The sequence below is a fragment of the Melanerpes formicivorus genome, unplaced genomic scaffold (assembly GCF_026170545.1).
Source record: "Melanerpes formicivorus ecotype bairdi unplaced genomic scaffold, bMelFor1.0.p_v2 SCAF_3, whole genome shotgun sequence".
Classification (NCBI taxonomy): Eukaryota; Metazoa; Chordata; class Aves; order Piciformes; family Picidae; genus Melanerpes; species Melanerpes formicivorus.
The window spans coordinates 3636648-3660956 of NW_027142355.1; the positions used below are offsets into that span (position 1 = coordinate 3636648).

The 24309-nt window shown below is 40.6% G+C and overlaps 1 protein-coding gene across 1 annotated transcript in view; it reads right to left on the reverse strand.

Moving 5' to 3' along the window:
• Window positions 1-449: 449 nt before the first annotated feature.
• The window catches only part of FAM3C (FAM3 metabolism regulating signaling molecule C), a 34264-nt gene continuing 10404 nt past the window's right edge, over window positions 450-24309 (reverse strand). Inside the window, exons 2-10 of the mRNA XM_068165171.1 lie at window positions 17666-17726; window positions 13495-13599; window positions 12330-12359; window positions 11812-11935; window positions 7628-7686; window positions 6854-6904; window positions 5603-5687; window positions 3460-3586; window positions 450-2172 (exon numbers count right to left, since the gene is read on the reverse strand). Of these exons, the coding sequence (XP_068021272.1) occupies window positions 2083-2172; window positions 3460-3586; window positions 5603-5687; window positions 6854-6904; window positions 7628-7686; window positions 11812-11935; window positions 12330-12359; window positions 13495-13599; window positions 17666-17678 (684 nt within the window). The 5' untranslated portion in view covers window positions 17679-17726 and the 3' untranslated portion in view covers window positions 450-2082. The remainder of the gene's footprint in view (window positions 2173-3459; window positions 3587-5602; window positions 5688-6853; window positions 6905-7627; window positions 7687-11811; window positions 11936-12329; window positions 12360-13494; window positions 13600-17665; window positions 17727-24309) is intronic.

A 24309-nucleotide genomic window follows, 5' to 3' on the forward strand; every position in this document is an offset into this window, starting at 1 on the left:
AGACTCAGCTGTTGTGAGAAATTGTAGTATTTGGGGTTCACAAGGGAAATTGCTGGGGACGGTGAGGGTCGATCCTTGGGCTGATTGGTTAGTCATAGTTTATGTTGTGTGGGGTTCAATCCTTGTGTATTGGGAGAGAAAGGTGAGGTGCCAAGATGTCTGAAGACTGGCTATGTCAAAAGTGCAGGTTTTGTCCCAGCCCCGATGGAGAGGGGTGGGAGGGTGCTGGGGAAATGTATGTATATGTACGTTTGCCATCTCTGTAAGTTCAACTCATGTTGTTATGGTGTGCCTCTAGCAAACCTGCTATGCGCCCAGCGCTGTTTTGCCTTTATGATAAACTGGTTGTACATAAAATTTAGCAGTGAGCTTGCTTCTCACACTGTCTCGTTAATGCCCCTTCCAGGACAGCCCTACACAAGAAAATCTGCAAACATTAACGAAAGCAGTTTCACTGGATAAGGTGCATTTATTGCTTTTCTACACTAAACTTGAGGGAATAATCACATTCTTTGTCAAGCTAGCTCAACATACAGAACAACAACTCAGAATCCAGTCTTACTCTGCTATCACAGGTTATATGAGGCAATTCCCGACATTGCTTGAAGATTTTAGTGCACAGAATTACATTTGTCTCAGGAGACATCAACAAAGGAGTATTTTGAGCGCCACTCCTGTGTGTTCCTGAAAAATCTGAGGTTTCTTGTCCCATGTTACAGCTGGAAGGTTTTAAAGATTATACCAGAAGTCATGTCAGCCCCTATCTGCTCAATACCAACATCATCAGTTACATCATTACTAGCTAAATTTCAGCAAAAGTTCAAGCTGACCCTAATGAAAAGAAACAAGCTTCCTGAGAAAACAATGTTTTCTCAGAGCTCTAATACAAGCTAAAGAATAAGGTCACTTCAACTTGGTCCATTTTCCTATCAAAAGAACCCAACAAAAACAAAATCCACCAAACCCAAAATAAAACAAACAAACAACAACAACAAAAAAATCCCCACACCCACCACCAAACCCCATTGTCAGTTAAATGTCACATCTCTAACATCTCACTGGAAAAAAACCAATTACCTCAGCTCACATTGGAAGCAACCTAAGTGGCAACGGTTGCACCATTGTGTCCTCTGAAACAACTCTCCCCAGAAGGCATACTGCTTCGTAACAGGCTCCTCAGGATGGGAAATTTCTGATGAACTAAGCTACTCCATAATGCACACTTAGTATGTGACTAGCCACTGGAGCTGAATAGCCACAGAGAGAATTGATGGTTAAGAAGCAGTATAAGAACTGCAATAAAAATGGAATGAGTTAACCACAGTACTGCTACTTAACACACCATTGACTCTTCTACAAAGTAAAGAGTATTTTCAAGTCAAGTGCAAATCTTTCCAAACAGCTTTTAAATATCACAACATGCTATTTATATATCTATTTTGGTTCTTACCCTAATAGAAATAATTTCTATTGTGCTTCTCATGGCAAATTTGTGTTACAGTATCCAGCACTCTCTGCCGATTACTCAGTTCTGGATCACTTCACGTTGGAAAAACTGAATAGCTTGAAAAAAAAAAGTTGATGTTGCCCTTAAAAAGGCAGAGGATAAAAAGAAAAATTAGAGTTCTTTATTAACTTATCACTAAAATCTACAATATTTCACAAAGGTTACATACAGCAACGTTACGCTGTTAAGAGGACAGTACAATATTTGTCAGGATCTCTTTATTATCTGCATAGGCAATTCATTAGCCAGCTGATCTACAAGGTGTCCTTTACCACAGGCAAACTAAATACTGTGCTTTTAAAGAAACCTGCATAGAAATTATCTGATGTTTATTTTATCTTGGACATATTTACAAAAAAAAAAAAAAAAAAAACAACCAAAAAAAAGGATTTCTATGTGTGTTAGCAATAAATAATCCCAATATTCAAAATGTCAGTGCTCATGCACACACCGACAAGATGGTTGCATGCTTTAAAAATATTATTTACAGTACAGTCTCGTTCATAGCCCTCTCCCTAGTAATAGCAGAAAGTGCATTTTCTTCCATAGTCTTTCTCATTTCTTCTTCTTGTCATTTAGTCTTGCTTCTGGGGTATACAGCCTTCCATCTCAACAACTTCTGGCCAGCCTTCGTACTTGTTTGTGTCCTTGTTGTTCTTTATATGCTATAAACAGAAAGCACCAATCTACGATTAACACAGTTGTTTATCCTTTTGCTTTGATTCACAACTTAAAAAGGTATTTTACTGGCATTTATGATTACTGAAGGCCATGGACAAAGAGAATACAACATTGTGAGAGGCCTCGAGCACAAGCCCTACAAGGAGAGGCTGAGCGAGATGGGATTGTTTAGCCTGGAGAAGAGGAGGCTCAGGGGAGACCTTATTGCCCTCTACAACTACCTGAAGGGAGGTTGTAGCCAGGAAGGGGTTGGTCTCTTCCCCCAGGCAACCAGCACTGGAACAAGGGGACACAGTCTCAAGCTGCACCAGGGGAAGTTTAGGCTCAAGGTGAGGAGAAAGTTCTTCACAGAGAGCTGTTAGCCATTGGAATGGGCTGCCCAGGGAGGTGGTGGAGTCACTGTCCCTGGAGGTGTTCAAGAGGGGACTGGATGTGGCACTCGGTGCCATGGTTTAGTAGTCATGAGGTGCCGGGTGACAGGTTGGACTTGATGATCTTTGAGGTCTTTTCCAACCTTATTGATTCTATGACTGGCTTTTTGCAATTTGCATCAAATATAATGGTCCTCCAGCACTCACCACACCTTGTAAATTTGCTCAAACAAGTGTATGCTAAAAACAGTTGAGCCAAATGAAGAAAATACTTTTACAACTAATTCTGGTTGTTTATTTTGGAAGAGAGACAAGCAAGGAAAAGAACAACTGCCTTAGAATGAACCACTAGTCAAAAAAAAAAGGGATAGTAAACTTACAAGGCAGTGAGAACAGTCAAATTTTAAAGAACACTGTTTAGTGTAGAATGCCTGCCTTTTTAGAAAATTAGGGGTTTCTTTTTCCACCAAGCAACCACCCCCAGGTCGCTTTCTGCCTGGCTGCTCTCCAGCCACTCTGTCCCCAGCTGGTACTGCTGCATGGCACTTGAACTTGTTAAATGCAATCATGTTGGACTCCATGCATCTGTCCAGCCTGTCAAGGTCCCTCTGCAGAGCTCTCCTCCCCTCTAATAGATCGACTCCTGCCCCCAACTTAGTGTTGTCTGCAAACTTACTAATGGTGGACTCAATCCCCTCATCCAGATCATCAATAAAGATATTGAACAGGATGGGGCCCAACACTCATCCCTGGGGGACACCACTAGTGCCTGGCTGCCAGCTGGATGCAGCACCATTCACCACCACTCTCTGGGCTCAGCCCTGCCAGCCAGTTCCTAGCCTAGCCACGCTTTTACTAATGCAAGCTGCTAAATTCCCAGTAAGTTGTAGAATCACAGACCTGTTCAAAAGGGCTTTTCGTCTTAATTCCTTTTCCACCACAGAAGACCCAGTTATCTCTAAAGCCAAGGTTAGTAATAGATGTGCTTCCTAATTCAGCAATCAGTTTCCGTGCTTCCTCGTTAAGCCTTGAAAACAAAACAGAGAAGTTCAGAATGTGAATAAAACACGTGCCCTTAGAGCTTTCACTCATGGAACATTCATTTAGTGGAACATTCAGCCTAACACTGATTAAATATAGTTTAAGTCAGTCAATATTGAACAAGATCTAGCTTTCAAAATCAGATAAGGCTAGTTCTGAAATCACCTGATCTAAAGAGCACTGGCTCTTTAATACTATAGTCTCATGGAATTAGCATACATACCTATCAGTACACCAACAAAAGCCAAGAACCACCTTCTGTGAGAATTTATACACACATCTCAAGTCATGTTAGCAATTCTCCAAGAACTAAAAAAGTCAACCTTTAAAGTAAACATTCTTTACAGGCTCATGCTGAAGTCTAGATAAAGTAAAAGATATTTTAGATTAGAAGAATGGCCTTGTCTGCTTGGGTCAATTAATTCAAAATGCACAGTGATGCCCCACAACATGGCTCAGTGCCCATAGGTTTAAGTCAGATGAAAGGGACAACAGTTCTATAGCATGATAAATTATCATTCAAAAATGTCCAAGTAACAGCTCTTTATTTCCTCCTTTCAGTTACTCTATTTGCCCACTTGCTAAAGAACACACACAACTTTTGATTACTACTGCTGAGTTACAGCTGAAATTATGGAAAGGGGAAGCACTTTGGAGGTTATTTGCACAACTCACATTCCAAATTTCTACAGGATTAGGGCAGCTTACACTTGGAAAAGAAAGAAATGTATCTCTTGAACATGTTAGCTCTTCTCAGGTTAACTGTTTAAAGAACTGGCATTTAAGATTACTGTCAAGCACCAGAGATAAGCATTTGGTTCATTATGTGGTATCACTAATAAGGAGCAGTTTCTGAGTGTCAATGTGAGTGGGCCAATTTTACCTTCTTGTTCAGCTAATATGGCACCTGCAGAAAAGCTTTCAAAAACATCAGCTGTGACATGCTTATTGACTCTGAGTCTAGTTCTGGGCCCCTCAGTTTAGGAAGGACATCGAGACACTTGAACGAGTCCAGAGAAGGGCAACAAAAGGCTGGTGAGAGGCCTTGAGCACAAGCCCTACGAGGAGAGGCTGAGGGAGCTGGGATTGTTTAGCCTGGAGAAGAGGAGGCTCAGGGGTGACCTCATTGCTCTCTACAACTACCTGAAAGGTGGTTGTTGCCAGCAAGGGGTTGGTCTCTTCTATCTAGCAACCAGCACCAGAACAAGAGGACACAGTCTCAAGCTGTGCCAGGGGAAGTTTAGGCTCAAGGTGAGGAGAAAGTTCTTCACTGAGAGAGTCGTTCGCCATTGGAATGGGCTGCCCAGGGAGGTGGTGGAGTCACCATCCCTGGAGGTGTTCAAGAGGGGATTGGACGTGGCACTTGGTGCCATGGTTTAGTCATGAGGTCTGTGGTGACAGGTTGGACTCGATGATCTTTGAGGTCTCTTCCAACCTTAGTGATACTGTGATAGTTTTTACCTAAAACATCAAAAGTGGGGATAAATTCTAGGAGAGCAGCTAGAAACCTACCAGATCATCAGGAACCAGCAAAGATAAGGTTATGGGCTTAAAAAAAAAATAATTATAATGCCTGGCATGTAAACCTATTCTTCACAGCTATGAGCAAGCAGTTTGTTGGACAGGTTTGATGTTGTCTCATTACATAAATATTTTCTTAGAGGAGTAATAAATGTCAGCCAAGTATACTGATTAAGCAATCACAAAGTAGACAACTATTAATCTCCAGTGTTTTCAGCATTTCAAAAACTTGTGATATGTATGCTCAAGGGCCTAACTGCATTGTTTCTCTGTTGTTAGTATCACAAAAGTATGCATCCACCGGAGCTCTAGGCAAAACGCATACACAACCTATCACATTTGTGTTAGATTTAACCCAATCTGTGTGGTCCCCAAGTCATATTAGTGTTATAAAAAAATAAAATAAAAGCCTGGAAGCATAGTATAAAACAAGCATTCTGAAGTTTAAGCAGTATTTACTATCTAAAAATCAAGGACCTACTTGGTTGCACCATCATCGTATGTTCCCATTAGCACTATCGTTCCATCCTGGATAGACTTCAGAAATTCAATGAACGGTGCCACGTCTGAAAAGAGGAAGAGCACAAAGCTGTTCAGTAACACTCACTCACTCCACAATTAAACACCTGCAATGCTTTCCTGCAAAGACATTCCTTTAAGTGTATTTGTAAATGTACTATTAAACATATAAAAGGATGCTGAGTGGGAGAAAGATGAAATACATCAGAGGGAGCTCTTTCATTTTACAGAGAGATTTTGATCCATCGCTAGGGGGAACTACCAGGGAGAATGAGTGTTTGATTAATCACATCATTCCCTCCCACCTCAACTATTTAACTTTCTCGAGTTGCACTCTCCTCACAATTACAAAGGTAGAGGTGAAGAACTCTCATAACTACCATCTTAAAAGCTGCCAAACAGAAAGGGACACGGGGGTGCTGATTGACAGCTGGCTGAACATGAGCCAGCAGTGGGCCCAGGTGGCCAAGAAGGCCAATGGCACCCTGGCATGCATCAAGAATAGCGTGGCCAGCAGGAGCAGGGAAGTCATTGTGCCCCTGTACTCTGCACTAGTTAGGATACACTTTGAGTACTGTGCCCAGTTCTGGGCCCCTCAGTTTAAGAAGGACATTGAGACACTTGAACATGTCCAGAGAAGGGCAACAAGGCTGAGGAGAGGCCTTGAGCACAAGCCCTATGAGGAGAGGCTGTGGGAGCTGAGGCTGTTTAGCCTAGAGAACAGGAGGCTCAGGGGAGACCTTATTGCTGTCTACAACTACCTGAAAGGTGGCTGTAGCCAGGAGGGGGTTGGTCTCTTCTCCCAGGCAACCAGCACCAGAACAAGGGGACACAGTCTCAAGCTGCACCAGGAGAACTTTAAGCTCAAGGCGAGGAGAAAGTTCTTCACTGAGAGAGTTGTTAGCCATTGGAATGTGCTGCCCAGGGAGGTGGTGGAGTCACCATCCCTGGAGGTATTGAAGAGGGGACTGGACGTGGCACTTGGTGCCACGGTTTACTCATGAGGTCTGTGGTGACAGGTTGGACTTGATCTTTGAGGTCTCTTCCAACCTTGGTGATTCTGTGAAGGAAACAAACCAAACCAACCAACCCACCCCACCACCACCACCACAAAATACAACCCTGAACCAAACCTGAAAAAAAAAGCCCCAAAACAACAACAAGGAGATATTTAACTTGTTTCTCTCTAACCACTTAAAGTAACTGCACCTACCTCCTCCCCACATGTCAAAGAATTTTGTGTCTAATGGCTCTCCTGTTTTACCTGGATAAAAAATAAAAAAATGTTGTCAAATAGAGACAAAATTGCTTCACTGACACCATGCCCAATACCTTTCAATGATTCTTTCAGAAGTGCTGCAGAATACACCACAGAAATCAATTACTATGGTAACTCTTATGAAGATTGCTCCATTAAGAGCCCAATAATTTGTGAAAAAGTGTAGGGAAAAAAAGAGAAACGACACCAACCTCTGATTTTGCTTCAAGTGCAATATAAAATAAAGCAAGCCTATAGCCTCTAAAACCAATGAAGAGAATTCACTTCATATATTTGCCTTTTTTTTTTTTAAAGTAAAAGTAGATAGTACAGCTAAAGGTTGTCCATAGTGTAACATGGAAAGTAACAAAGATTACACTCCATGTTTTGCTGTAGTTACGTTTTGCTATTGATATACACAGTAGAGACAACAATGAAGCCAAAACACATAATATGCACCTCATGTTGTTCTCCATTCCATGAGTGCATTAGGAATTTATCTGGTGTATCACCAAGATAGAGTGTGCTGTGGTGATTGTTTTCACTTGTTTACAAACAGAAATGCATTTTTTCTGTTCTCTAACAACAGCAAGTGCCAACAGCTGACATTATCTCAGTAATAAAATGCTGAATACTTCCTTTCCTGCTCTTGCCTGGCTTTCACCATCCCCAGTATTTTACTGTACATTTTAGAAACAATTTGAAAATGAAGACCATCAGCTCACTTACCATTGACCAAGGCCACATTTATTCCTCTGCCAACATTATTTTTGACCCCACTCATTAAACTGAAACAAACAAGCAAAGAAACATTTTGATTTTTAACAGGACAACTTGCTGACGTGAAGTATTTCAGACAGGATCAAATTGTAAAAGATAAAATCATTGAAAGACTATGTGATCTTGAGTACGTAAGCAAAAATCTACTTGAACCAATCTATGGGCCCTTATGGCATCACTGAATTGACAATAGATCAAATATCCCCAGCTGTATCCATTTTGTTTGATCACTTGATTGCTTAATCATCTTAGTTTCAAAGTCTATGTATATTAAAAGAGTTATAAAGCATAAACAGCTATTAATATACTTAATGTAATTAATCAGCCACTGTGCAGAATAGAATAGAACAGAATAGAGTAGACTAGACTAGGCTAGACTAGACTAGAATAGAATTAACTAGGTTGGAAAAGACCTTTGAGATCATCGAGTCCAACCTATCATCCAACACAATCTTATCACCTAAACCATGGCACCAACTGCCCCATCCAGTCTATTCCTAAACACCTCCAGTGATGGCGACTCTACCATCTCCCTGGGTAGCACATTCCAATGGCCAATCACTCTTTCTGTGAAGAATTTCTTCCTAACATCCAGCCTAAACCTCCCCTGGTGCAGTTTGAGACTGTGTCCTCTTGTTCTGGTGCTGCTTGCCTGGGAGAAGAGACCAACCCCTTCCTGGCTACAACCTCCCTTCAGGTAGTTGTAGACAGCATAAGGTCACCCCTGAGCCTCCTCTTCACCAGGCTAAACAACCCCAGCTCCCTGAGCCCCTCTTCATAGGGCTTGTGCTCCAAACCCCTCACCATCTTTGTTGCCCTTCTCTGGACACGTTCCAGCAACTCAACATCTTTGCTAAACTGAGGGGCCCAGAACTGCATACAGGACTCAAGGTGTGGCCTAACCAGTGCTGTACAGGGGCAGAATGACCTCCCAGTTCCTGCTGGCCACACTGTTCCTGATACAGGCCAGGATGCCATTGGCCCTCTTGGCCACCTGGGCACACTGCAGGCTCATGTTCAGCCTACCATCAATCAGTACCCCCAGGTCCCTTTCTGCCTGGCTGCTCTCCAGCCACTATAATGATAATAAAAAATAATAAAAATCCAATATAGGGGTGAATACATGCAGGAGATCTACATACATGTAACAGAAGTTATAATAAAATTCAGGCTACAAAATTTCCTGGAAATATGAATGCTAGAATAGCAAATTATCAAAGGGGTGTAGCACAGCATTCTGCTAGAAGACTTCCTAACAGAAGTTGTAAAATAGCACAGAGCAGTTGCTGGTAAAGAAGTATTCTTATATTGCCCCTTCTTCTGAAAAGCCCATGATGGCTACAGCATGTTTCTTCTAATCTGGATTATGTCCTTCCAATATAGGAGAGTGAGGCTGCAACTGAATTTCTCTACAGTAGAATTACAAACCAAAACACATATACAATGAAAAATTGAGATATTAAATTCATTCTAAATGACATCGTCACCTTTAGAGCTCTCAACCCACAGAGAGTTCCCAGAGCGTCACTAAAAAAGAGCTACGGAAGGGGAAATAAGTACTGCCAGGGCTCCGAGATTCTGCTTTACACACCCAACACAGTCTGTGCACTACGTCAAACACTACAGGCTGTAATGCGACCGTTTCCTCACAAGAGGGCAGCCGTTCACCACTTTTAGAGGTCTTCCAACTATTTACAACCAACAAGTTAGAGGCAGCTTTTGAAAGAGGACTCAAACGTTGTATTAGCAAAGCACGAGAGAAGAAAACAATTAAATAAGCTTTCCGCTGGACATTTAAATAAACATTACGAGTCCTCCTCTGAAAGAATTCAGAAAGATTTTTGTCAAGGGAATCTATACTTAGGACCCCAATAGGAACACACTGGTATTAAAAGAAAAGAGGATTTCTAGCCAGCATCTATTGGCTTTCCATCACTTTCTTCAGTGAAATATCCAGTATTTTTGCTATTTTTTTTCCTTTGGTTGGACAGGAACAACAATCTCCTCATAGTTAACCAGTAACCTAGACATTAAAAACAAACACACACACACAACAAAAAAAATAAAGCCCCAACCCAACACCACAAAAAGCAAACCACCAAAATCATGAGCTACAATCCTGGAACAAAAAAAAATATTACTTTCACTTCCACAACTTTTAATCAGTGAATCACTTGGGTCTTAACAGATACAAAGCTTCCTAGCAACCAGAGTGAGAATGTAGCAAGTCTTCTAACATCAACAAAAATGCCATGCAGAGAGATCAGATAAAACTGTCAAAAGTCTCAAAAGGAATCAGTAAGAAGAATGTAAAGCAAAACTTAGCAGCTTTTGCTCAGTACGTGCCAATGGTGAGCTCATCCTCATTTTGCACACATTCCCTGACCGCTGCGATGCCTCACAGCAAACACTCCTACAAGCTTGAGCTAAGTCAGTCTCCCAGAAGAACAGCTTGAAATTTGATTGCTGCTTGTGTTTCTACTAATAACACAAGGCAAAGAAGTTGCATGCATCTAGTTGTCAGGGAAAAAAAAGCTACATCTTAGTTGCTAGAGACAGCACTAAAAATAGTCCTCTCTAAGATCCTAAGATTAATCAGAGTTACTTCAGAGAGCAAAGTGACAGAAAATGTATTATTATCTTATAGATTAATCATGCTGTTTATTATATTACATGGGGTTATGCTGTTCAGTGAAGTTGCAAGTTTGCTCTAGAATTCATTAGCGCTAACACCTGCATGTGCTACCTGAATCACTCTACTAACATAGCATGTGCTGAGACACAGGTAAATTGGAGTGGTTCAAATGAAAATGCTTAAAAGCTTTAAAGTCTGACTGCTATTAAAAAATAAAAACCAAAAAATCTCCTTCTGCCAATGCTAAAATCATGTTTGACAAGTGGCATGCAAAACTGCATCAGATGAAGCTGCATGCTGTGACAAAAAGCAGAAACAATGTAAGAGCAACAAAGAGTCTATAAATGAACATTAATATTCCTATTATGGCAATTACTGAAAGGTATTCAGTAAAAAACTATATGCACAATATTAGTGGTACTACTGTGTTAAAAATGTGATTAGAAATACAAGACAAACTCAAAACCAAACTGTGTTTCAAGCCTTTCCTCATTTCACAATCATTTTATTACCTTTGGTTATCATCAGCAATATTAAGTAACTACTCATCACTAAAATATTATTTTTCCCTTTTGAGGTCATCTTTTAAAAGAAAGTGGAAGACATGTTCTGACATTAGTACTATGGAAATAGTTAAGTTTAAGTTTAAAGTAAGGACTCCACTCTGGAACTGGGATTTTGTTTCTGGCTTTTATGATGCTGTCAGGTGGCCATGGATGAGGAGATTCCACTGAAAAATACAAAAGGTACCCAGAGGAATCACTCTGCCTGAACACAAGCAGCAGAGCAGATGTAAAGTTAGAAAGGATTCCTTGCATTGCAGCTGTGTAAGGGCTTTGTTCTTCTGAAGTGTATGGCCTGCTGGGGGGTTGAAATTACCCGTAGAGGAGAAAGTTCTTCACAGAGAGAGTTGTTAGCCATTGGAACGTGCTGCCCAGGGAGGTGGTGGAGTCACCATCCCTAGAGGTGTTCAAGAGGGGACTGGACATGGCACTTGGTGCTATGGTCTAGTGGTCGTGAAGTTTTGGGTGACAGGTTGGGCTTGATGATCTTTGAGGTCTTTTCCAACCTTATTGATTCTATTATTCTATGATTCTATAAAAGATTACTTGCAAAAGACAGTTCCACAGCACTGTTTCAGCTGGTGATGTTGAGTTAGAAGAACCAAGAGGAATGATTTAAAAATAGAGTTTGATGCAAAACAACCCCAACAGGTTGCCTGGAGGCAAATTTGCATCTGACATATAGCCTAACTAATCCTTTTAGTTTGTAATCCTTAAATAAGTGAAAGCTATCTTGTGTGTATCAAAATAGCATACGTTTCTGCATTCATCACAGGTTAAGTTATCATGCAAAACAGTATTTTTTTCGTATGGTCAAACCACACTAACAAAGCAAAACATATGAAGAATTATTTAAACTACTGATTTTTGTGTGCAAAGTGATCCAGGACAGCATTTGAAGGAGATGCTCAAGACGAGTGGTAACAAATACTTACACATTATCTTCTACACAAATTTTAGGTCCGACTACATTTGCTGCTCCACTTGCCATTTTGAATGCAAAATGCTTTTCAGGACAAGCTTTAGAGATGCCACATTTGTATCTTGGAGGTTTTGTAGCTTTCAAAAAGAAATACAACAGGACTTGAGAGACAAGACCACAAGTAGGCTAAAAAAATACCAGTTAGCTTTCTGAAGGAATGTAAGAAAAAGAGCAAAGACAAACCATATGTCATCTGCAGCTTCATAGCATCATAAATAATCCAGGTTCCTACACTATCTCATTACTCTACTTCTTGTTTTCACTGTTTCTATCTCTGGCTCAGTCATCAAAAGACAAACAAATGAAATGCTGGCAAAAACCACTTCAACAGAAATTTAGGAAGATCAGGAAAAGAAGAAAATTAGTTGCATTTAAAGCATAATTAAGACTTTGTTAACTAAGAAAATCCCACAGCCTTTGTTATGAAGCAGAGGCAAGTCACAGCAGTAACACATGCACGTGAATACTCACAGCGTGCAGCTGCATCCAGTGCTGACCTAGCTAAAATGCAAAAAAGCAAGTTTTACAATGTGCTTCTATTAAAGTGTCATCTGCTAGCAATAGCCTATAAATTAAAAACCTTTCTGTACCCTTGCAAAGAGAAGTACCAAATACATCTGAACAGCGTGTTCCAATAAAAACATGAACCTCTACTCTACACAGTAGTAGGAGGAAAGCGATTAGGAACCATATTTAGAAGTGCTGCCTTAATTTATGACTCTCCAATTAACACAAAGAATTATGGAGACAAAAATCCCCAGGGATTTATGGACGTGTGGGCATGACAGCGAAATTGATTCCCTTCCTGCAGCTTCACCAGGATGGGGTTCCTTTCACCTAACATTGGAAGCCTGCAACTCAGCTGCATTTGAGCTCAGCCATTCATGACTCCCTTTCTGGGGACAGAAGCAGTGACCTCATTGCGGACACATTCACAATACCTAAGGACACCTGTGTCTCTTCAATGATTATTAAAGATGCCTCTAGTGACTGGTTCAGATGCTGGCTCACATTATAGTAAGCTGGAGTTAAATAACATGAACCCTACGTAAGTATCTAAAATTGTGGAGGTTTTGTAACAAAAACCCCCTGTAAAGGTAAAGTTGGTTCAAAAGAGACCCTGAGTTTTAGGTCACCTCAGCTGCTAAACCTTTTCTGTGCAGAACCTGCATGTATTTGAAATGTGCTGGTACTGCGCATTCGATTGCACATGGTAGTGTATCTCTGCAAGCAAAAAAAGCCTACCCAAAAGATACATTTTGAATTGCTTAAGCTTTAGAAAGGTAGAGTGTAGATTTACAGAAACTTCCTTCAAAGTCACCTAGTTTACAACACCAGACTAAGACTGTAAGCACCAGTAAATACAAAATGCAGGTAAAATGATGCATACTTCACATTGTAAAAGCAAAAGACCCAAGAATCAAACTGATTAAGAGATTAGGTTAAATATTTCATACAGAAAACTCTGTATATGTAAGATATATAAATAAAAATAACAGATACACTTTAAAAATGAACACAGAATTCTTAAGTGTAAGAGCCTAATTCAAGCTTAAAGCACAATGAGCAAGATATTCTTGAATATGTCTCAAGCAAACATTACTAAATGTCTGGAGAAAATAAAGTCATTACTCACCAAATATGTGTCCTAAGTTTGCATCCATTTTTATTTCAAACACTTGAGATATGACATAGAAGGTGAATACAAATATTGCTACGACCACTACCAACTTTGCAGCACCTATTCAGAAGCAGAGAGAAGTTTCAAAACCATTATCTGTGAACAGTAACATTAAATTTACCCAAACCAGCTACCTGAGAAATGAGTCACATTACATTATAGGGAAGTGAGAAAGAGGATGATTATTTGTGGACTCACTAAACAGAAGTAATCTGCAAGAAATGGACATTATAATGTAAGATGCAACTGAGGCAGTTCATCAGGTTGCTATACCCAACGCATATCCTGCTCTCAGCTTTCTCCAGATTAGTGCTTGTCTGACCACAGTACAATTCAGCTCAGCAGTCAGGAGAAAACACAGACTTTTCCATGAAAATCCAGGTTAATACAATGAACTAAGCTCATCTAACTGGCTGCTGCCCAAAGAAGAAATTCCCAGATCCCCTCATTTCACGGCACTCTTCCTAGCCACACGTTTCCTCAATATCCACACACACTCTTCTCCCCAGCCTCCCTTTCCTCCCTCAAGCTACCTGTATTTTAATGTATGGCCAAGACTGAGTGATTAGGGAATATGTTCATAGCCCAACTGCTTTGGTCAGTCAGGTATGAACATTACATAAACAAAACAACAAAACACCAACAAACCAACCCCCACAAAAAAAAACCCCAAAACAAACAAACAAGACAAACCCCCCCACAAACTGAAAAACCAAAACCAAGCCAACAAACAAAAACCCACAAACCAAACCCAAAACAAATAAACACCCCCCCCACACACACACACCCCAACACACCCCACAACACCCCCACCCCCACCCAAAAACCCCTCCCCACCTCCTTTTCCAACAGATTTCAATTATGGACTTTCAAAAAGTGAGTTAGAAGCCTGAAAAGCATTGAAAGAAATAAAATGCAGGACCTTTCCCCACCACAATTTGATGAAGACTCAGCATGAAGTTCTACAAGCCTAACTTTCTCTAATGCTGAAGTCAAACTACCTCCTGGGAGAAGAGCTGAAAACACACAACCACAGCAATTCACTTCTGAAAAGCAGACTTGGGTGTATATGGTACTGCCATGAACCCCACCATATTTTAGCATATTTTTCAATGGATTTTTACAGAACAGTCCACTTTCAGCTTATTGTAAAATACCAACTGACTGACTGTCTGATCAACATTCTGCCTTCCTGTCCCCTCTCTGGAAGAAGTAACCTTACAGCATGCTTCAGTTTCTCACATTACCAGTCAAATAAATTCTTCAGGAAAAAAGAAAACCCAAACTCATGTACTCCTGCAGATCTCAAACTGCTGCTGTGATCTGCTGTTCAGAAAACCTTAAAATAGACAGATTACTCAGCCTTCAGAAGGATGAGAGATATTAATCAATCCTTTCTAAGGGCTAAAAGGATAAAGAAATAGAAAAAGAAAGATGAAGAAGTACAACTGTGTTTGCTTGTAGTTTGCCCTTCCTCTCCCACTTTCCTTTTCATGTGTGAGCACATACACACTGAACACAAACACAGATGCAAACTTAATTTAAAAACATTATGCTGGAATTCCAAAGGTTATTGTGCTTGAAGGTAAGTGAACCACATGTAAGCACTAGAGAAAACAGATGATCTGAACATATGTTAAGTGGAGGAAAGGTTTTCAAAGCAACACTGCTTAAAAAGACAAGATGGTACCAGATTTTAGGAATGTGTGATCTAGGCAAGTGGCAGTTGGAAAGCATGCAGTCTCAGTAGTAGTAGGTGATATGAACAGGAACTCAGTCTGAGCACTAACCACCCCCCCACATCCTGAGCCTTTCAACTGAACTACAAGCAGTCCCTCTGAGGAAGATGTGAGAAATCTACAAAAATTATTTTAGCACTTCAACCAAAACCAACCTGCTTGCAAAAGGTTAAACATTCTACAGACTGCTGTGGTTGTAGCAACAAAAGTAGTTAGAGCAAAACACTATGAGGTTCAGAAAAGCCATTATTCAGATGATTAAGCCATCTTCTAAAAACTGCAGCATTTCAGAGAATCACAGAATCACCAAGGTTGGAAGAGACCTCAAAGATCATCAAGTCCAACCTGTCACCACAGACCTCATGATGACTAAACCATGGCACCAAGTGCCACTCCAATCCCCTCTTGAACACCTCCAGGGACAGTGACTCCACTACCTCCCTGGGCAACACAGTCCAGTGGCTAAGAACTCTCTCTGTGAAGAACTTTATCCTCACCCCCAGCCTAAACTTCCCCTGGTGCAGCTTGAGACTGTGTCCTCTTGTTCTGGTGCTGGTTGCATGGGAGAAGAGACCAACCCCTTCCTGGCTACAACCCCCCTTCAGGTAGTTGTATACAACAATAAGGTCTCCCCTGAGCCTCCTCTTCTCCAGGCTAAGCAACCCCAGCTCCCTCAGCCTCTCCTCGTAGGGCTTGTGCTCAAGGCCTTTCCCCAACCTCGTTGCCCTTCTCTGGACACGTTCAAGTTTCTCAGTGTCCTGAGGGGCCCAGAACTGGAGACAGTACTCAAGGTGTGGCCTAACTAGTGCCGAGTACAGGGGCACAATGACTTCCCTGATCAGGTTTACTTTACTGCTCCCAGCTACACATATTGATGCTAATAAAACAATTTCAAAAAGTAGTGCCAAAAATCAGGACCAATTTAATACATTAGGAAGGCTAACGTGTAACTCCCTTGGCAAAAAAGTGTCACTTTCTCCTAGAAGCGCCAACAGATGCTCCTTCTTAACACTACAGCTATTGAGGAAAGTGCAATGCATAAGAAACTCAAAACTGCTCAATTGCCACACAGGCTATTCTGCTGCAAGAAATGGTCTAAAGTACTATTTTCTTGCAGCGATACATTGGCAAAGATCTTATTTTTACAACCACACCTTCTGTCAAGTAGAATCAGTCTCTCAAAACCTGTATTACAGTAACTTATCTCTGGAAATGCTTTTACAGCTTTCAAACACATTTAAGTGCCACCTTCTACATATTGGCCACAACAACCCCATGCACTGCTACAGGCTGGGGTCAGAGAGCCTGAAGAGCAGCCAGGCAGAAAGGGACCTGAGGGTGCTGGTTGGTAGTAGGCTGAACATGAGCCAGCAGTGTGTCCAGGCAGCCAAGAAGAACAATGGCATCCTGGCCTGCATCAGGAACAGTGTGGCTGGCAGGAGCAGGGAGGTCATTGTGCCCCTGTACTCAGCACTGGTTAGGCCACACCTTGAGTCCTGTGTCCAGTTCTGGGCCTCTCAGTTTAGGAAAGATGTTGAGTCACTGGAACATGTCCAGAGAAGGGCAATAAAGCTGGGTAGGGCTTTGGAGCATAAGCTCTATGAAGAGAGGCTGAGGGAGCTGGGGTTGCTTAGCCTGGAGAAGAGGAGGCTCAGAGGAGACCTTATTGCTGTCTACAACTACCTGAAGGGAGGTTGTAGACAGGTGGGAGTTGGTCTCTTCTCTCATGCAAGCATCATCAGAACAAGAGGACACAGTCCCAAGCTGCACGAGAGGACGCTTAGGCTGGATGTCAGGAAGAAGATCTTCATAGAGAGAGTGATTGGACTTTGGAATGGGCTGCCCAGGGAGGTGGTGGAGTCACCACCACTGGAGGTGTTTAAGAAGAGACCTGATGGGGTGCTTGGTGCCATGGTTTAGTTGATTATATAGTGTTGGATGATAGGTTGGACTCGATGATCTCAAAGGTCCCTTCCAACCTGGTTAATTCTATTCTAACCACTGAGGAAGCTTCAGACACTATAATGTAAAAAAGGACTTTTGGCTGGGATATGAGGCAGGGGAGAAATCACTTAAGACATGAGTGGGCTATTTCTTTATTCCTTCGTCATCTTACCAAATTAATAATCGAAGTATTTCAAGTCACACCAACCTGACCAGTCACTGCAGATCAGCTGAACCATTTTAACTAGCTGCTTGCTCTGAGATGATCCCAAATTTCAAAGTGAGTTTCATTAAAAAAAGAAAAATTTACCATCAAATGGAACAGCAATGTCTGCTATGCCACTGAAGTTTACTTTAAAACCTTACTATCAAAACTTGCTAGTATTGCCAATAGCTCGTGTTTCACAAGTGACAAAATACTGATTTTTACCAAGTGTACTTACCTGCTATTCTCATGTTGAGTTATCAGCAAGCTAATGACACTATTGCATTAAAAATAGCCACCTAGTGAAAAAAGAAAACCACAGCATTATAATCACAGCCAAATAAGCACTTTTGTGATAAGTTAACACTACGAAAACCAAAGATTTTCTGGTCAATAACAGTGTGATGGTTGTCCTGAATACTTAATTCTTAACACTCAAGTCAAAGGTAAAAAGATTTAAGATTAATTTCTTATATACTGTCTGCCTTTGTTACTCCCTGGAAGAAGTGTTCTGAAAAAAGCATTAGCTGCGCCAAATCCACTATAAATTCTGTTCAACTTTCAACCCTTCCATCTGTGATATCTAAGCAGCTTTTTTTTCCTAAAGCTATGTTTTAATAATCAACACCTCAATCTGACTTACTTCAAAGTCTTAGTAACTTTCAGATGCAAGCTGTTATTTGGTAACACAACATAGCAAACTATGATTTGGAGAGAAAAGTACTGAAGTATTTTGGCCTCCAGGATACTGAAGTGCTGTGGACTGAATAATAGGCCCTGAACCAAAGCTGACCTCAGGATGAGCATCCTAACAAAATATTAGATATTACTAGTATCTACTCCTTAATGAAATATGTATTACCTGTAGCATCTAAGATCAGTTAACAAAATATGCATGCTTATTAGCGAAAGATGTAGCTTAGACAGAATATAACCACTAGTGAGGATGAAAGGTCACAAGAATGTATTTAACTTCCCTTAGTTAGAGGCAGATGGTCAAGGCCATGCAGTCAGATGACTCATTGTGTGGAGGTGTGTGATCAAAACCATGCAGAAAAAAAACACTCCCTTGGTTTCTCCCTAGACCCTGGCCAGGCTCTGGGAAAATCCAAGAGGAGGGTAAAGTCGGTGGTTTCTGCATTTAGAATCACATCAACTTGTTTATTCTATGATATAAAAAGCTGGACCCTTTAGCAGTGACATGGGAAGCCTCACCTACCAGCAGACACACTATGCAGAACTTCCCATTCCTGGGAAAGGTTCTCCAAATCCTCACTGCTCCCCAGCAACTGCAGATCTCGATGATGGTGACATATTGGGGCAGAATTTCAAAACAAACTGCAAACCCACAGAATATGAGCAAACAACTCTTAAGCATCCAAAGGTTTCTTTTTCAGGGGAGCTTGCCACTACAAAGTCAAAACAGGCCACAACCTGCACAGGCTACCACAACCTCCTCAAGCGAGCCTTTGTACCTTGGCTACACCAAATCTCTCTGCTGATGGTCGTGATAACAGTGGGCCCATAACAGCACTGAGCCTGGACACCTTCTGTCTCAAGTTTCTCCCTAGTCCCAAATCAGGAAGTGCTGAGCAAAGATGGCCACGGAACGCCCATGTGGCACCACTAGCACTGCGTGGTAATGATGCAAATCAGGTTTGGCAAGCATTGTAATCTTTACTAATTAAACACTGTTATGAACCCAGTAGTTTGGTTTACAATATTTAAGTAGATTAAGCATACTTTTTCTTTTCTTTTTTTTTTTTTTTTTAATGAAGCAAAAGTAGAATTTGCTTGAAACCAGACTGCTACCTGAACTGTTCTATCCCACTTCTTCCATTCTTATCATCATAACTAAAAAAGTTATTTCAAAAAATACATGCATGACATTCTAATCAGTACTTCCAGTCTGGAGAACAAAACTAAAATAAAAGATCTATTCCTGAATTAGTGTTTTGCTGGATAACTACTTAAATGTAAGACAACAAAGGAAAAACTAATGGCATTCAGGGACCTCTAGAATCATCATTCTAATCTAAGTAGCCATCTCTCATCCTCAGCACAAAAGTTAGCACCACTAATGCTCTGCAGTCCTATGTCCTACTGTAATGGGATGGCCAAGAAGGCCAATGGCATCCTGGCCTGCATTAGGAATAGTGTGGCCAGCAGGAGCAGGGAAGTCATTGTGCCCCTGTACTCTGCATTGATTAAGCCACACCTTCAGTACTGTGTCCAGTTCTGGGCTCCTCAGTTTAAGAAGGACATTGAGACACTTGGACGTGTCCAGAGAAGGGCAACGAGGCTGGGGAGAGGCCTCGAGCACAAGCCCTATTGAGGAGAGGCTGAGGGAGCTGGGGTTGTTTAGCCTGGAGAAGAGGAGGCTCAGGGGTGACCTCATTGCTCTCTACAACTACCTTAAAGGTGGTTGTAGCCAGGAAGGGGTTGGTCTCTTCTCCCAGGCAACCAGCACCAGAACAAGGGGACACAGTCTCAAGCTGTGCCAGGGGAAGTTTAGGCTCGAGGTGAGGAGAAAGTTCTTTACTGAGAGAGTCATTCGTCATTGGAATGTGCTGCCCAAGGAGGTGGCAGAGTCACCATCCCTGGAGGTGTTCAAGAGGGGATTGGACATGGCACTTGGTGCCATGGTGTAGTCATGAGGTCTGTGGTGACAGGTTGGACTTGATGATCCTTGAGGTCTCTTCCAACCTTAATGATACTGTGATGTCAACACTTCAAAAATCATCAGAAACATTACCTTTATATATTATTTGCAAATGTACTGTTATTACCAATCAGGAAAGCAAATTATTTGGAGATCACCAAAACCACCACACAGTTCTCATGGTCTGTGCAACAGAGGAAGACTTGATACTAGACAAACAGACTTTTGCCTTCACTTATCTCAGTATCTGCAAGTTCAGTGATTTGTGTCCAGATCCTCTTTGCCAAAGACACAGTCATTGTGTTCCATTCCTTAAAGTTTAAGGAAACTGTCAGCAGAGAAAAAAACAAAACAAGCAAAAAAAAAAAAACAACCCCAAACCAACCAACCAACCAACTGGAGGGAAAAAACCCACAAAGCACAAGTGGAAAAAAACTAGAAAGAAGTATAAAATACTTAATTCTACTCCATAAGAATTTGAAAATAGCTATCACTGAAGCTTGAAAATCTGACAAATCTTTTTGAGTGTCTGAATGTGAGGTCATAGTACAAGGGAAATCTCATACCGTATTATGGACATAATAGCCCTACTGTATTTATAGCCACATATATTATATCCATATATATCATCATCTTTCAATGAAAGGCTAGCATTTATCTGTCACATAAAGAGGCAAAAATAATTTGCCAGAGCAGATAAACTTTGGTTTTCAAAATCTGTGAACAAAATCATTCTAAGCTCCTTTCTCTCCCCTCCCCATCCACAGAAAAGTATCCACACTAAAATAAATGTTGTCTGTAGATTGAACAACCACTCCATTAAGTCAACACTGTAAGTTCCCTGTTTTGCTATAAACAAAAACACATAACCAATTCAGAGCATGGAAGCAAAACTATGAACAAGACCAAAAAGAGCAGAAACTAAGTGAAACAATCACACAATCCAGCCTTTACTGCAGAATGCCTACCCACATCCACTCATTTCAGTGATCATTATTTGTTGCAATGTGCCAATGGACAAGAGCTGAGATGCGTTTCTTTAAAGTGTGAAAACTTTCTGATTTAGGAAAAAAGTATAAACATGTACATTATGCCTCAGCTTGAAATTAATTTAAAGAGTGATCTAGAGATTGTTTTCCTAAGCTTCAGTATATCAAAAAATTGTTGGGTTTGGTCTAGCATATAAGTAGAAGAATGCTACAGATAAACACTGCACAGCCTTTGCCAATTGCCTATGACCCTGACAAGCAGATAATCATGTTTTATTAAACGATACGATGGTTAACATGCTCTGTCCATATTCACATATTGAATTATGTTGGTCATCAAGAAAGTTTTCTTCCTGGAATCAAAGCTCAAGAAGAAATTGGTTTGAGGTGAGTAAAGCAATTGATAAAATACACACTAAATTCTTACTAATATTGCCACACTGACATAACACAGAAGTCCAGATTTCACTAAGTCCAGATTGCAGTTCCAAGTTTGATCTTTGAGGTCTTTTCCAACCTTGTTGATTCTATGATTCTAAGTTGCATTGAGTTCTTGTTAGCCCTGCCCACTCTTGCCCAGAGATGGTGACATAGGACTCATGACACAGGGCATATCACTCAGGCACAGCTTTTGCCCTGCTTACTCCATGTGAAAGCTTTCACCACTGCTAGTACTTGTTTATACAGGGGTTTGAAATAGGATTGTAACAAAGGTTTTTATGGATAACAACAAAACTTGCAGATCAGTCAACATCTTTCCCAGGGTAATATTTCCTCTATCAATTTGATAGCTTCTATAGATTATACTTAGAATGAGCACACACACACAGAAAATGTAAAGATGAGAAGTAAGACCTTAGAAGGTCAAAATAAATTTGTATTCTGAGCTCAGCTGATTAGAAAAAGGTCCCAAAACCAACAATGCTATTTAATGAAACAGAAAGTAATATACTTTGAAACAGACATCATGCATGACAAAACAGAGAGCAGTAATGAAGAAAGAGATCTAGGAGATTACAGCAGCTCTGCAGTATCAGGGTCAGCAATGTGGTACTGCTGCAAAAGTGTCACTGCTCATTGGGAGCTGTACAAATAGGACTGCTGTGTGTGAAACAAAAATTTTTCCTGCTCTGATTGAACAAGCAAAAAATAGTGTGCTGCTCTAAAAGTGATCTCAATTTTTAACCGAGACCCATACATACTCTTCTCTAAGTCTATCTTAAAGCATAATCCCCAAATGGATGATTTTAGATAGCAATTCAATGACCTAAATAAAACTACCAAGGGCTAAAACAATCAGGTTTGCTTTGCAAAGAACTGTGAAAGCAAAAAGAAGAAACAGACACCTTTGTTTCTTACCTCCAACATGTTATCTCAAAATTGTTTTTAAAGATGCTGAGATGAACTGTTCTCAACACCCACTGGTTGCTGCTTACCTATCTGTAGCTGTAATATTGAAGAGAAACAACTTTCCAGCTACAAGGATAAACAAGAAGTACAAAAGAAGGCTGTAAGTCATCATAAAATCTGATGATGAAACCGGTTCTCATAACCTAGTTTGTCTACAAAGTACAAGTTGGTGCCCCCTTCAATAATAAGCCCATGTTTATACACTATTACATGCAAACCTGTACCCAGATAAGCAATATTTAATCTCTAGCTAGATATGAAATATTAAACCTGTATCAGCCTGAGACGCTTTGAATTAAATTCAGAGGGAAACTCCTCCCCCAAATACAATTGGAAGGTTTCTGTCTTTTCAAAAATGCCAAAATAATGTTACACCTATTTTTATCTGTATTTACTATCTGTTCATATGACTAGCATACCAAATACACTGCACTGCAATTAGATAAGGATTCAAAATTACTTAGTACCAAAGAACTAAAAAAAAAAAAACCAACAAAACACCACCACCACACAAAAACCACACACATATAAAAGAGGCTTGAGCTTTTATTTTTATTTCTGAGTCATGAGCAGATTAAGATGGTGTTTATTTTTTGCAGCAAGCTGCCTTCCTTCACGATTAGCAGATGCATTTTTTCCTGTCAGAGAACAACTAAAATAAATAAGCCATTTTACCTTCTACATGCCTGGTGATAATAATCACCTGGTGGTGATTTTCTACCCAAAATTAAAGTGCATTACATATGTCAGGGACAGCATTAGCTATTCTTTTGTGAGCTCTGGTTTTAAACCAGTGGTTTTGTCAATCTGAATTACATGCCATGGATCGAACAGCTGAGATAGTCAAAATCATTCCAAGTCTAAATCTGAGCAGAAATCCAGGCTTCTAATATGATTATTTTATTGGAATACAAGATGCATTCCCTTACCCAGCTGATTGCTTCTCTTCGGCTGGACTATGCATATTTTTCCCCATCGTGTTTACAAAATTATTTTGAAACCAATGAAGGGCACAGATGGAAAAGAATTATGTCTTTTAAAAAGTAGCTACAGGAGTTCAATTTTGTTGCACAATAGTGCACCATTTTTGTTTTCTATGACACAGGCTGTGATCCAAGTAGCTGTTCACTACAGGCATTCCTACATCCATACTAGTTCCATGAAGTTATTAGGGAAGAACTCTGCAGAGGCAAAAGGTTTGCTCACACTGAACAATTTACAGACTCCAGGATATGTATTTTTTTTCCCTTTGAGACAGACACCTATACTACCATGAAGAATAAATATTAACTTCTTCTAGAAATGATACCACTTGAATTGTATTCTCCTATGTGTAATATTCAGCTTGGCATTCTGACAACACTGAATTAGACCCAAAGAGTTTGCTTGTTAAAATGAGATTTTATTCTACTTCAACCAGTTGCAAATTAAACCTATGTAAATTTAGGAAAGGAAACCCAAACTTATTTGAAAATCAAAAACAGGTGATTTGGCTATGCTCTGTGCTGCAAATCCTGCTATGTGGTTTCACTTCGAAGAGTGGAAATACACATTTCGATACCTGAGGTGTAAAACAAACATGTCCCAAATGACGTGTCAAATCACTGACCATGCAAGCTCTTGCTAGTGGCATCAATCCAGTACTTTTATCTTAGGCAACACACAGACTAGTCAGTCTTAAACACACGGCAATAACTGCGCACCTGAATGACGGCTAAGGGCTCAGGTCCAGCCAACATGGATTTAGGAGGGGCAGGTCCTGCCTCTCCAACCTGATCTCCTTCTATGATCAGGTGACCCGTCTGGTGGACGTGGGAAGGC